Consider the following 14374-nt stretch of genomic DNA (forward strand, 5'->3'; position numbering starts at 1 on the left):
AAGGTAGGTTAGATATATGTAACATTTAAGTTCTGGTGTTAGTGAAAACTATAGACAACAGCGTCATACCAATGTCGCGCGACTGTTTTGGTTCGATGGTTGAGACGTGCACAGCACGGTATGTTCACTTCACAGATTTTTTCTCTTCTATAGTAACAGCCGTCTTTGTTCACAATGAGCTCAACCCTAATGTAAATCAACACCCGCTCGCCACGTCCAGCGATTGTATATTATAGACTGGGCCCTTACAGTACGAGAAGTATTCGGAAAGTAAGGTCTGATTAGGCTCGAATGGAAACCACTATGAAAATCTGATGGAACCTTTCACAGATATGTTGGGCAGTGTCTTTGTTGTGCATGTCGATCGCTTCATGTCGCTCTTTGCAGTTCAGAGCGCAAAGTGATCACGTAGAAATGCCTAAATCAACAGTGTCTTCCGCCAAGTATGTGGATCTAGTAAGAGAATTCGCCTGAAGCTATGCAGGCCACATAACATAAATGTCATGCGCTTCTTCAAAAATTGTTCAAATGGCTCTGAGCACTATGGGACTCAACAGCGGAGGTCATCAGTCCCATAGCACTTAGAACTACTTAAACCTAACTAACCTAAGGACATCACACACATCCATGCCCGAGGCAGGATTCGAACCTGCGACCATAGCGGTCGCACGGTTCCAGACTGAAGCGCCTAGAACCGCTCGGCCACTCCGGCCGGCTATGTGTTTCTTCCATCAAGACAATTTTCAGCCGCATTCTGTAAGGGCAATGAGGATGCTCCCGCAGCGTTTCCGATGGGAAGTGTTTGATCACCCACAATACAGCCCTTAATTGGCTCCCTCTGTTGTTCATCTCTGCTCACATGAACCGCTGGCTACGAAGACAACATTTTGGCGTAAACAACGAAAGGCAGACCAGGTTACAGAATTGGCGGAAAGCACAGGCAGCTGCTTTCTACGACGAAGGTACTGGAAAGTGTACAACACCACGAGAAATGTCTAAGTCGGAGCGGCGACTATTTAGAGAGGTAGCTGGAAGGTGTGGCTAGCTGCTGCGAAAAACAATTTTGATTTTTACTGTGATTTTCATTTCGTGACCGATTGGACCTTACTTTCCGAACAGCCCCCGTATATTCTGTGACGCCTGAGGAAACAGGTTCTATTCCTGTGTAAGTTATTTTGCTGTTATTCTAACATGAATGCCAGACTTTGGCTCGCTAAATTGTAACATTTTAATTCGTTAACTATTTTTGGCATTCATTGTATGATATATTTAACTCATGTAGTCCTTGTTCTAGATCTTTCTGGACAGTCGCTTTCCATGTCTCGCGAGTCTGCTCATGTGGTCTTACCGTTCGCATGCGCTGTGAATGTGTGTGAAATTGCTTCGTTTCCTGAAATGTAGGTGCAGATAACTTTAAGAAGCAGCAAGAAAAGGACAGTGCTTAATATCTTTAAGACGGTTTTAGAAAAAAAAATCCGTTGCCGTCGTCACGGTACATTTCAGAAATGACACCAGAGTTTACCAGAGGCTGTTGACAAACGTATGTAATAGTTCTTACATGTTTTATGCTAATGCATTATGAAATTTTGTAGAACGAAAACCTCGTTCATAAAAATCAATTTGGATTCTGCAAGCAGAGATCCTGTGTAACTCAGCTCGCTCTTCCTCCGTTAGGTCCATAGCGATGTAGACATCGGCGCTCAGACTGATTCAGTGTACCCTGACTTCAGGAAGTCGTTTGATACAGTCCTTCGCTGTCATTTAGTGGAAAAAGTGCGAGCTTATTATCGGACGGAATTTGTGACTGGATTCAAGACTCTTCCAGGCAGAACTCGACACGTCGTTCTTAACGGAACAAAACCGACTGATCTAAAGATAAGTTCAAGAGTACCTCAAGCTTGTGTGACAGGACAGTTACCGTTTATAACGTATATGTAAATGGTGTATAGCATAGTGCCGAAGCTCCATGAGGCTTGTTGGAAAGATGCACTAGATTACCAGCTTATAATAATTAATCTTTGTTAACGACAGAGTGTTTCGGCATTTATCACCATTGTCAAGTACGTCAAGAATTTTGTGATGTATTGTGTCGGCTGGGAAACGAACCTGGGCCGCTCGCGTGGCATGCAAATATTCTAGACGTACTTGACAATGGCGGAAAATGTCGAAACACTCTGTCGTTAATAAAGATTAAATATTATAAGCAGTTATTCTGGTGTTTCTTTGTACAAATCATGTCGTTATCTGACATATACTATGCTGCTGGCCCTAAAGAAGCGGAATAACAAGGAAAAGAAGAAGAAAAGAAAATTTATATGAGGCTGTTGGCAGGCGTTGCGGTTGGCTCTAGCAGGTAAACTCTACAGCGCACCCCCCCCCCTCCCTCCCCTCAGATTTATTGATAAAATGACCCGGTGGATAGCCAGCCAAAAACTGAAAGTAGATCAAGCACGAAAAGAGGGAGAAGGTGTACCAACTGTGAAAAAAGAAGCAAAATGGAAATAATGGAGGGTCCAAGCCCAAGACTTGTAACTTCGTCCATCTGCGCTCAGCCAGCAAGTCGTGGTTGTGTGGTCGCAGTGTCGGACTGCGAAGGGGGAGACCCGTGTTCAAGTCTCCTTTGTGCCTCTTTTTTTTTCTCACAAAATTATGAAGTGTCCGTCCTGTCATCAACGCTTCTGTTCGCTGTATTCCAATTTGTGTCTGTGTCGTGGTGTAACGTCCGTTTGCAACAGCGAGGTGTAAGGAGGGACCTCCAGACGTATGTACCTCCTATTTGTTTTACACAAGACCACATGTTATGACTCTTGGGTTCAGTTTTGATTCTTGAATTCCTTTGTTGTAACATAGTTCTCACTTGTTTATTTGTTGTTTTCTTTTCTGTGAAAGGTCTATGCAGCATCTTGCCCGGTCTCACTATTTATCACATTTGCTTGATACGGTAATATATTCTTACCAGACAATTCGTAGATTCGTGTTTTATAACCAATGTGTAGTATGACAATTGCCAAGACTACAGAAGGAGAACACACACTTCAGTGACCGGACGGACAGTTCATAATTGAGTAAAGATAATAATAAGAGAAGGAGTACGAGGGAGATTTGGAAGCATATGAATGGCACAGGAACTGCCAATAGGCCCTGAACGTAAATAAATCTGATATATAGCGCATACGCAGCAGACATAATTTGTTAGCGAACAACTGCAGTACTAGTGAAAAATTACTGGAAACACCAGCTACCGTAAAATAACTAGGAGTAATAATCTGAAGCGATCTTAAGTGTAATGACCATAAAAAACAAATAAAATGGAAAGCAGATTTCAGACCGAGATTCGTACAAAAATCTTAAGGAAACGTAATTAATCCACGAGAGAAGTGGCTTACAAAACACATGTTTGACAGATTCTCGTCAGTCTACGGCTCTTACCAGGTTAGAGTAATAGAAGAGGTGGACAAAATCTAACGAAGAGCGGCGCGTTTCTTCACGGGATCGTTTAGTCGGCACGAGAGCGTTACAGAGACGCTGAACAAACTTCTGTGGCAGACACTACAAGAGAGGCGTTACAAGTGACGGAAAGGTTTTCTGTTGAAATCTCGTGAGAGTTCTTTCGCGGAAGAGTCGGACAACATACTTCTTCCTCTCACATATATCTCGCGAAACGACAAGAAAATTCGAAAAATGAGAGCCAATACATATGTTTACCGATAATCATACTACCCCACACGCCACTGTAACAGGGAAAGCGGGATCACATAGCGGTACCAGAAGCATCCTCTGCTATACACCGTCCGGTAGCTTGTGGAATGAAGATCTAGGTTTAGGTCTAGATGTACGCGACTGTACTCGATATAACATGAGTAAGTTGCGCGAGAAGAGGACTCCAATGTGGTAATGACAATCGCGGAGGAATTCGCAGCGCAGTGTTTACTTCCGTGTTACACATATCACGTAAAGTGTACAGCAACAAGAAATACGGCAGACGAGATGACGCTGCACAATTTTAAAAGAATCAGAGGGCGGAAGAAGTCGAATATCACGCTGTTAACAACTATAATTATTTACTTTAATGATGACAAGCAACTTGAGGAAATAGAATATTGTAAGAGTAGCTTCGAAGAGACGTTAGCCCTTCTGTTGAGTACAGATAATGCTACTCATCACCTACATGTATAAACTCGTACTCAGCAAGGCCGAGCTTAGTGCTCAGAGGACTGCGAAAATGCTTGATAGTGAGTGACCTGTATCCGTTACACAGACAGCGGTTAAGAACACGCACCCGTCTGTAGTCTCAGGCACTGTTAATGATAAGTGCCTTTACTTGAACTGGAATCCTTATCGGGTGACTTCGAGAGCTGACCTCATTGCTGGGAGCATTTTAAAGTCTCCATGGATGATAAACCCTAATCTCGTCAACAAACACGCATTTCCCTCGACTATCCCGAAAAAAATTAAACCACAATCGTCTAGTCAGAAATTCTGGATGCAACTTTCATATACTGCAACCTACGCATTCAGGCCATTCACCCGCTGAACGAAAAATTGTTAGTTCAAATGGGCGTGTATATTTACATCGACACATGTACTCAGCAAATTATCGTGAAGTGCACGCAGGAGGTACTTAACGTGGTATCACAAGTCAGCGTCTCTTCCCGTTCAAATCGTGTGTGGACCGATTGAAGGGCGACTACTTAACCATCGAAGTACCAAGTTGGGGGCGGGGGAGGGGAGCTTTATCCCAATCATTTGAAAGTATTATAATCTAGTCAGTTACTTTATATTTTAAAATTTCAAAAAAATATTTATCCTTTCTAATGAATTCTTCTACCATATTCCGTATTTGTTTTTAATTTATCCATTAAACTATATCCAAAAATTTAAATCTCAGTAGCGGATGTCACTTTCCCCAATGAATCTCGTATTTAATGTTACCAGTGTCATGGGCCATTAAATACCTCTTTAAAAAGTATTTTGAGAGTAAAAGTCAACTACAATGTGTTGGTAAAAAAGTAGAAAGTACACGTTATTGAAAGAGCGTTAATATTCAAAGGGGGAGGGAGGGAGGTTACAGTTTAACCACCCGTCGACAGCGTGGTCATTGGACACGGAGCACAAGATCGGATTAGGGAAGAATGCCGAAGGAAATCGGCCGTGCCGTTTACAAAGGAACCATACCGGCATCTGCGTCGAGCGATATAAGGAAATCACGGAAAGCCTAAATCTGGATGGTTGACGTGGGTCTGAACCGTCGTCTTCCCGAATGCGAGTCCAGTGTGCTGACCACAGCGCCTCCCCCGCTCGGTCATGTTTCTAAGAGTGTGCTGAAAGGTGTTTCCTGGTTCTGGCTGCTAATTAAACGTCATTACCTCTTTAAAAATGATGATGTTAATACAACAATTGTTTTTTGGCTGTCCATTAAGTATACCTGTCTTGGAAATGAACGCTATGGTATTGCTACGGTTAAATGCCTCATTAGTCTGACGTTGTCTTCACCGAGACCTCTCCTGAAGCTCCCTAAATAAGTGAAGCGTTGAGGGATGAAAGATATCTTTAGATTCTTAATATTGGTTCCTGAAATTTTTGAATTAGGCTTCCACGGGATTAATGTTCAAATGTGTGTGAAATCTTATGGGACTTAACTGCTAAGGTCATCAGTCCTTAAGCTTACACACTACTTAACCTAAATTATCCTAAGAACAAACACACACACGCATGCCCGAGGGACGACTCGAACCTCCGCGGGATAATTTTCGTCTATCTTCAAGAGTCTGGTAATTCGGGGTTTTTCAGCATATCTGTGAGTAAAAAAAAAATCTTCGAAAATTCATGCCGCCTTTCGTCCTTAACATTCAATATCCCCTTTTAGTCGTATTTGGTGTGCGTTCCACACACATAAGTTTCAAAAATACAGAGGACCTTACGACTTCGGAATAATATAGAAATTTATTGAGATATCTTACAGAATCTGTAGATGCGTCATTTTGTAGTAAACCATCTCCAATTTGTGTCACCCCATTCCGTTGCCAAGAGCGTCAGTATAGTGCACTGTTAAAATGGATACTTTCACTGGTACGAAGCGTGCTTGCTGTATGTTTTGGTTTCATGAAAGGAAAACTCTGCAACAACTGTTCATTAAAGACTGTGTGAATGTTCCTCCCCTAGCAAACAATTAAGCCGAACTGTAAAATCGAATCTACACTGTCGTTGCACAAGTTACGTCAGATTTTCTACAATGAGTGTGGGAAGAAACTAATTACTGGCGGTATGCTTACCACGTCACAAATGGTAGTCACACCAAATCAAAATGTGAAAACTGATGCTGTTTTTGCTACAGAATTACACATCTACCGATTCTGTAAGTTATCCCAATAAATATCTATCTAAAGTTGTAAAGTCCTTTGTAACTCACCCTGTTGTTGTTGTGGTCTTCAGTCCTGAGAGTGGTTTGATGCAGCTCTCCATGCTACTCTATCCTGTGCAAGCCTCTTCATCTCCCAGTACCTACTGCAACCTACATCCTTCCGAATCTGCTTAATGTATTCATCTCTTGGTCTCCCTCTACAATTTTTACCCTCCACGCTGCCCTCCAATATTAAATTGGTGATCCCTTGATGCCTCAGAACATGTCCTATCAACCAATGTCTTCTAGTCAAGTTGTGCCACAAACTCCTCTTCTCCCCAATTCTATTCAATGCCTCCTCTTTAGTTATGTGATCTACCCATCTAATCTTCAGCACTCTTCTGTAGCACCACATTTCGAAAGCTTCTATTCTCTTCTTGTCCAAACTATTTATCGTCCACGTTTCACTTCCGTACATGGCTAAACTCCATAGAAATACTTTCAGAAACGACTTCTTGACACTTAAATCTACACTCGATGTTAACAAATTTCTTCAGAAAAGCTTTCCTTGCCATTGCAAGTCTACATTTTATATATCCTCTCTAATTCGACCATCATCAGTTATTTTCTCCCCAAATAGCAAAACTCCTTTACTACTTTAAGTGTCTTATTTCCTAATCTAATTCCCTCAGCATCACCTGATTTAATTCGACTAGATTCCATTATCCTCGTTTTGCTTTTGTCGATGTTCATCTTATATCCTCCTTTCAGGACACTGTCTATTCCGTTCAACTGCTCTTCCAAGTCCTTCGCTGTCTCTGACACAATTACTATGTCAACGGCGAAGCCGGCCGAAGTGGCCGAGCGGTTCTAGGCGCTTTAGTCTGGAACCGCGCGACCGCTACGGTCGCAGGTTCGAATCCTGCCTCGGGCATGGATGTGTGTGATGTCTGTAGGTTAGTTAGGTTTAAGTAGTTCTAAGTTCTAGGGGACTGATGACCTCAGAAGTTAAGTCCCATAGTGCTCAGAGCCATTTGAGCCATTTCATCGGCGAACCTCAAAGTTTTTATTTCTTCTACTGGTGTCTCCTGGTGTCGGTATTAGGGTGGGCTATTGAGGGACGGGTGGTAGGGGGTGGTGAGAAATCGATATGCAGTGGTGCATTCTCCCGGTGTGAAGCTGTGCCTTGTCGTTTGTTGTGACTGACACCACAGCCTATTCCTGTGCCTTGTAACTAAAGAAACGCCACAAGAATATCAAAAGACTATGTTGTGCTATGTTAAAATGTGGTTATAGTTGGCCTCTACCTTATCTGACTATGGGATCCAAACTACGAGGCCTAACTTTAGCAGATGAAAGTTAAAACCAAGGGCCAAGCTAGTGTCAGGTTGCAGCGTAGCTTTTAGCTTAAAGTGGTTTACAGTATTTTCATACACATAGATATGAATCCGAATAAAAAGACATGCGGACGAGATGCAGATATCATTTCTCTTACTTGCTCAGACCTCTAGCAGTAAACAGGACGTGTGACGGGATGGCCACATTGTGGAGGCTGCCCAGTGCTCCGTGCAGAACGTCAGATTTCGCCCCACTGTCCTAAATAAAGCGTTAATCGTACGTCCGACATTGATTTCTGTGGATATTTCACGCAGAGCTGCTTGTCTGTTAGCACTGACAGCTGTACGACGGAAACGCCGCGGCTCTTGGTCGATAGTGAACGTCGTCGGGCACTGTGTTGTTCGTGACGAGTAGTAATGCCTGAAATTTTGTATTCTCGGCACATCCTTGACACTGTGGAAAAAAGTGTTCAAATGTCTGTGATATCTTAAGGGACTTAACTGCTAAGGTCATCAGTCTCTAAGCTTACACACTACTTAACCTAAATTATCCTAAGGACAAACACACACACCCATGCCCGAGGGAGGACTCGAACCTCCGCCGGGACCAGCCACACAGTTCATGACAGCAGCGCCCTAGAGAGCTCGGCTAATCCCGCGCGGAGACACTGTGGATCTCGGACTATTTAAATCCCTAACGACTTCGGAAATGTAATTATCCATGCGTATAGCTTCAAATACCTTTCCGCGTTCCAAGTCTGGTAATTCTCGTCGTGCGACCATAATTATGTCTGAAAACTTTTAACATGAATCACCTGAGTACAAATGACAGCTCCGCAGATGTACTCTCCTTTGATAACTTGTGTACGCGATACTACCGCCATCTGTATATGAGCATATCGCTATCCCATGACTTCTGTCACCTCAGTGTGAATCAACATACAGAGTGGCAGCCGTGCTGCGTAGCCGCGTGGTCTCAGGTGTCTTGTCATGGTCCGCGCGGCTCCCCCCGTCGGAGGTTAGAGTCTTCCCCCGGGCACGTGTGTGTGTGTGTGTGTGTGTGTGTGTGTGTGTGTTGTCCTTAGCGTAAATTAGTTTAAGTTAGATTAAGTAGTGCGTAAGGACCTCAGCAGTTTGGTCCCATAAGTCCTTCCCACAAAGAAAAGAAACAGAGTGGCAAACATACTACGTAAACAGATCTTCTAAATAGGATATAAAACCCTGCACATCTACCAGACAAACGTAATCAATAAGCAGTCACTGGGAAAAATTCCAGGAATCTGGAATATACAAACATGAATGTTAAAATGTTATTTTAGGGAGCCATCAGTAGGTGACATTCATACATCTGTATATGACTCAGCTCTTATTTACACTGCAGACACTGCTCTTGGATTCTCGACTTGACTGACAACCACTTGGTTTCTGTTTTGGCTGTAAAATGGTTCTCAGTTCAAACTGCGAATATTTCTTTGTCGATCGTCTGATCCCGTAATCTCCGCTGTTCTGAATCATTGCTTGCAAATATACACTACTCCACCGTCTTATACAGTGGTGTACTTGGTTATTATCGAGAACGATCGAAAAGAAAGGGAACGATACACTGACAAACCACAAATATCCTGGTCTAGTGCCCTGAGATTATACTCTTTATAGGCCGTCTTGCTTGTTCTACGCGACTATCGGTAGTTATTTGTTTCCGGAACACTTCTCATGTCTGTCCTCAATAAACACGATTAGTTGTGATTTATTTGAGATAGCTGTCCTAGTTAATTTCAACGTCCATAAAATCCTGAAGTTGATAAATAAAATTTTCGTATTCAATCATGGAACGTTCATTATATTTGTGTGTAATTATTCCTTGACTAATTCACCATTGGCACATAATATTAAATGCATCATCATATAAAATGATAAATATTTCAAGCTACAGGTACAGAAGTAATTCTAGATGTCTTGAATGGTAAGAGGTACATTTTTGTGTCGCAAAAGACGAAGAAATTATGCTAAATTTGAAGCCAATCCTACAAAGGCAGAAATGTTTCAGCCATCTATAAAGTGCTTAAATAAGGCAGTCGAATAAAGAAAGACTACAAGTGTGCTATTACCAAGTCAAGGTGAGTAATTATATAAATGGACGACGATGGAGCGTGCAAATATTTGAACTTGTATTGCCAAGAATGTACTTATCTCCTCCTTAAGCATTTAGAATTAGGAAGGTAAAAAAAGAAACGTCTTTCCCACACACTTACAAACAGTATCTCATTTTATGACTTTCAATGAAAGTATGGGTTTACACTGCAACGAACAACATGCAAAGTTGTGATGATGGTTCCATAGACCCAGACTCATCCATCGGATTTACTTACAATCATTCGACTTCCATTTATCCACAACTTTTATAGTCCTCTCGTCCTAAGTTGCGTATAATATTATGGAATGTTGACAACTATTTCTTTGGAACACAGTTGCATGTAACACAATTTTTGTGCCATACGCGTTTCGCCTTTACTGTTTGTAATGCATTTTCAATGGCCGGGAATACGTGCACTCTTTAACGGCGCCAATCGTGACATTGGGCAATTAACATGGCCATACTGATAATTCTTGAAGTCCGGCTATTTGCACAAATTGGCAACAATGTAGGCTGCAGCAGTGCATGGAGCAACTCTTTTCTTCTGTTAGAGCCATTATGCTACGTATAAGCCCATTGTCAAGCAGTAAACAGCAGGCTGTCTGAATACAACGTGTCGCCGTAGAAAACACTCGTTGTCTATATTTTCATAGCATCTTTCGTCTGAATGCTGAAGTCTTGAGTGTAAAGGTATCAGAGTTACAATGTATTTCACTTTATTAGACACCGGTAATAACAGTTAATTCGAATAACATTTATGCGACAAATTTCTTGGCAAACTGTCTGCCATTGTGCATTTGAAAGCCGCATCATCAAAACTGTGAGGGGTCCGCTTGCTGACACATGGCAACGGCTTCCGTGGCGGTGCCGCGCTTCCTTGCACTGTGTCGAAAGCGTCAGATACCACTTATCGCTTTGGAGAGTATAAAATGCTTTTCTGTTGTTGGGTGATCCTAAATAAAAACGTGTATGATTTGCATTTCAAGCTAGACACCAACAGAGGCAGACTTCCTTGCACTGTGTCGAAAGCGTCAGATACCACTTATCGCTTTGGAGAGTATAAAATGCTTTTCTGTTGTTGAGTGATTCTAAACAAAAACGTGTATGATTTGCATTTCAAGCTAGACACCAACAGAGGCAGACTATCCGTTTTTACAGTGAGAGTACCGAAGTCATGGGATACCTCCTAGTACTGCGTCGGACCTCCTTTTTCCAGCATAGTGGAGTAACTCGACATGGTATGAACTCAAGAAGCCGTTAGAAGTCCCTTGCAGAAATACGGAGCTATGCTGCATCTATAGCCGTCCGTAATTGCGGGATAGTAGCCGCTGGAGGATTTTCTGCACAAACTAACCTCTCAATTATGTCCCATAAATGCTCGATGGGGTTCCTATCGGGCGATCTGAGTGGTAGAATCATTCGCTCGTACTGTACAGAATGTTCTTCAAACCAATCGCGAGCAATGTGGTCCGATGACATGAAAATTCCATCGTTGTTTGGGAATATGAGGTCCAAGAATGGCTGCAAATGGTCTCCAAGTATCCGAACATAACCATTTAGTGTCTCAGTGGGTTCAGTTGGACCAGAGGACGCAGTCCATTCCATGCAAACACAGCCCATTCCATTATGAAGCCACCACTAGCTTGCTTAGTGCCTTTTTGACAACTTGGGTTCATGGCTTCAAGGGGTCTGCGTCATACTCGAACCGTACCGTCTGTTAGCACTGACAGCTGTACGGAAACGCTGCGGCTCTCGGTCGATAGTGAAGAGCTTCGGGCACTGCGTTGTTCGCGGCGAGTTGTAATGACTGAAATATGGTCTTCTCGGAACACTCTTGACACTGTGGATCTCGGACTATTGAAATCCGTAACGACTTCGGAAATGGAACGTCCCATGCGAGTAGCTTGTAATGGTTCTTTATTTACGTGACCATTACGGCACTCCAACCCCAGTTCTCGATACCAGTAATATCTTACTACTTTTCTGCGCAGTAACAGACATATTTTTGTGACAATATTCACATTTGGTTTTATTAGTGTATAGGTACTCAGATGTATCGATATATTACAGTGATATGGTTCTTGTGTGTATTCATTTCTGTGAGACTGTAATAATCTTTGGCTTACGCGAATGCGCACAGAGCAGTCTTTGTTTCACTTTGTAAAAGAACAGTGAAGTCTTGTGTTCAGTTGTAAATTTCTTTTATTATCACGACCGGTTTCGCGCTCTCATAAGCCCATCCTCAGGTGTCGCAACTGTGCTGTGGTCCCCGAGCGCCGCTGTGGACGTGTACTAGGTGCGGTTTTACTACCTATGATAGATCGTGATGATAAAAGAAATTTACAACTGAAGCGGTATTTTCGACCTCTATTATAATGCTCAGTTGCGGATGTTCGTCCAACAGGAATCTTTGTAGATTATGAAAATAATCAGAACAAACAACCACAACAAATGCCATTAACCAAAACAGATATATATATATATATATATATATATATATATATATATATATATATATATATATATATATATATATTCTGTCCCGCTCTCGCTTTCGCTTTTGCTCTTTCACTCCCTCTCTTCTCTCTCTCTCTGTCTGTCTGTCTCTCTCTCTCTCCCTCACACACACACACACACACAAACACACACACACACACACACACACACACACACACACAGCACATACACGCAGACACACGGACACTAAAAAGCAACTTAAAAACCTATGTAAGTACGTAGCTGTGCAGTACATATACCGCTGCTGTTATTCAGCTGACCTGGAACATCCCTTTCAGTTTGCCAGAGGTGAATGCGGGCGTCAGTTTGACCCTGCGATGGCGCCATTCAGAAGACGGTAGGAAGAACAGCTGCCTGTTGAGCGGCTCCTCGTAGTCTAAGTAAACACCTCGCTCGTGGAATGATCCGAAGTCTTTTATCAGAATCTGGCGAATAAGTTCAGGATCCCGAACGAGGAGCACAGGGTGGAGAATCGAGTAGAGCCCAACAAACCGTTTGCCTGAAATTAACATAATAAAACAGCTGTATGATCACCCACTAACCGGGTCCAATTTTGGCACATAGGGCAAATGTATTTGAGGAAACAACTGGAGACGACAGGGAAAAGTTGTTTTTAGAATAATTTAATCATTTGGCTCAGTCATACTTATGTCTAACGAAATAACCTGTTTCGGACAGCGTTGGTAATTTACATACCATAGAATACAGGTCGTGGTTCAGTCGCACCAGTACGGAAAATAAGCTGATACTGAATGTACCTCAGGATCTCCCTGTATATATTGTACACTACTGGCCATTAAAATTGCTACACCACGAAGATGCCGTGCTACAGACGCGAAATTTAACCGACAGGAAGGAGATGCTGTGATATGCAAATGATTAGCTTTTCAGAGCATTCACACAAGGTTGGCGCCGGTGCCGACACCTACAACGTGCTGACATGAGGAAAGTTTCCAACCGATTTCTCACACATAAACAGCAGTTGACTGGCGTTGCCTGGTGAAACGTTGTTGTGATGCCTCGTGTAAGGAGGAGAAATGCGTACCATCACGTTTCCGACTTTGATAAGGGTCAGATTGTAGCCTATCGCGATTGCGGTTTATCGTATCGCGACACTGCTGCTCACGTTGGTCGAGATCCAATGACTGTTAGCAGAATATGGAATTGTTGGGTTCAGGAGGGTAATACGGAACGCCGTCCTGATCCCAACGGCCTCGTATCACTAGCAGTCGAGATGAAAGAGATCGTATCCGCATGGCTGTAACGGATCATGCAGCCACGTCTCGGTCCCTGAGTCAACAGATGGGGACGTTTGCAAGACAACAAGCATCTGCACGAACAGTTCGACGACGTTTGCAGCAGCATGGACTATCAGTTCGGACACCATGGCTACGGTTACCCTTGACGCTGCATCACAGACGGGAGCGCCTGCGATGGTGTACTCAACGACGAACCTGGGTGCACGAATGGCAAAACGTCATTATTTCGGATGAATCCACGTTTTGTTTACAACATCATGATGGCGACATCACGGTGAACGCACATTGGAAGCGTGTATTCGTCATACTGGCGTATCACACGGCATGATGATATGGGGTGCCATTGGTTACACGTCTCGGTCACCTCTTGTTCGCATTGACGGCACTTTGAACAGTGGACGTTACATTTCAGATGTGTTGCGACCCGTGGCTCCACCCTTCATTCGATGCCAGCGAAATCCTATATTACAACAGGATAATGCACGACCGCAAGTTGCTGGTCCTGTACGGGCCTTTCCGGATACAGAAAATGTTCGACTGTTGCCCTGGCCAGCACATTCTCCAGATGTCTCATCAATTGATAACGTCTCGTCAATGGTGGCCGAGGAACTGGCTCGTCACAATACGCCAGTCACTATTCTTGATGAACTGTGGTATCGTGTTGAAGCTGCATGGGCAGCTGTACCTGTGCACGCCATCCAAGCTCTGTTTCACTTAATGCCCAGGCGTATCAAGGCCGTAATTACGGGCAGAGGTGGTTGTTCTGGGTACTGATTTCTCAGGATCT

The 14374-nt window shown here is 43.1% G+C and overlaps 1 protein-coding gene across 1 annotated transcript in view; it reads right to left on the reverse strand.

Annotated features, from left to right (window-relative positions):
- LOC124798583 (cytochrome P450 6k1-like) overlaps positions 1–14374 on the reverse strand; it is a 146711-nt gene that overhangs the window by 101631 nt on the left and 30706 nt on the right. Inside the window, exon 3 of the mRNA XM_047262045.1 lies at positions 12589–12827. Within this exon, the coding sequence (XP_047118001.1) occupies positions 12589–12827 (239 nt within the window). The remainder of the gene's footprint in view (positions 1–12588; positions 12828–14374) is intronic.

The sequence above is a fragment of the Schistocerca piceifrons genome, chromosome 5, assembly GCF_021461385.2.
Source record: "Schistocerca piceifrons isolate TAMUIC-IGC-003096 chromosome 5, iqSchPice1.1, whole genome shotgun sequence".
NCBI lineage: Eukaryota > Metazoa > Arthropoda > Insecta > Orthoptera > Acrididae > Schistocerca > Schistocerca piceifrons.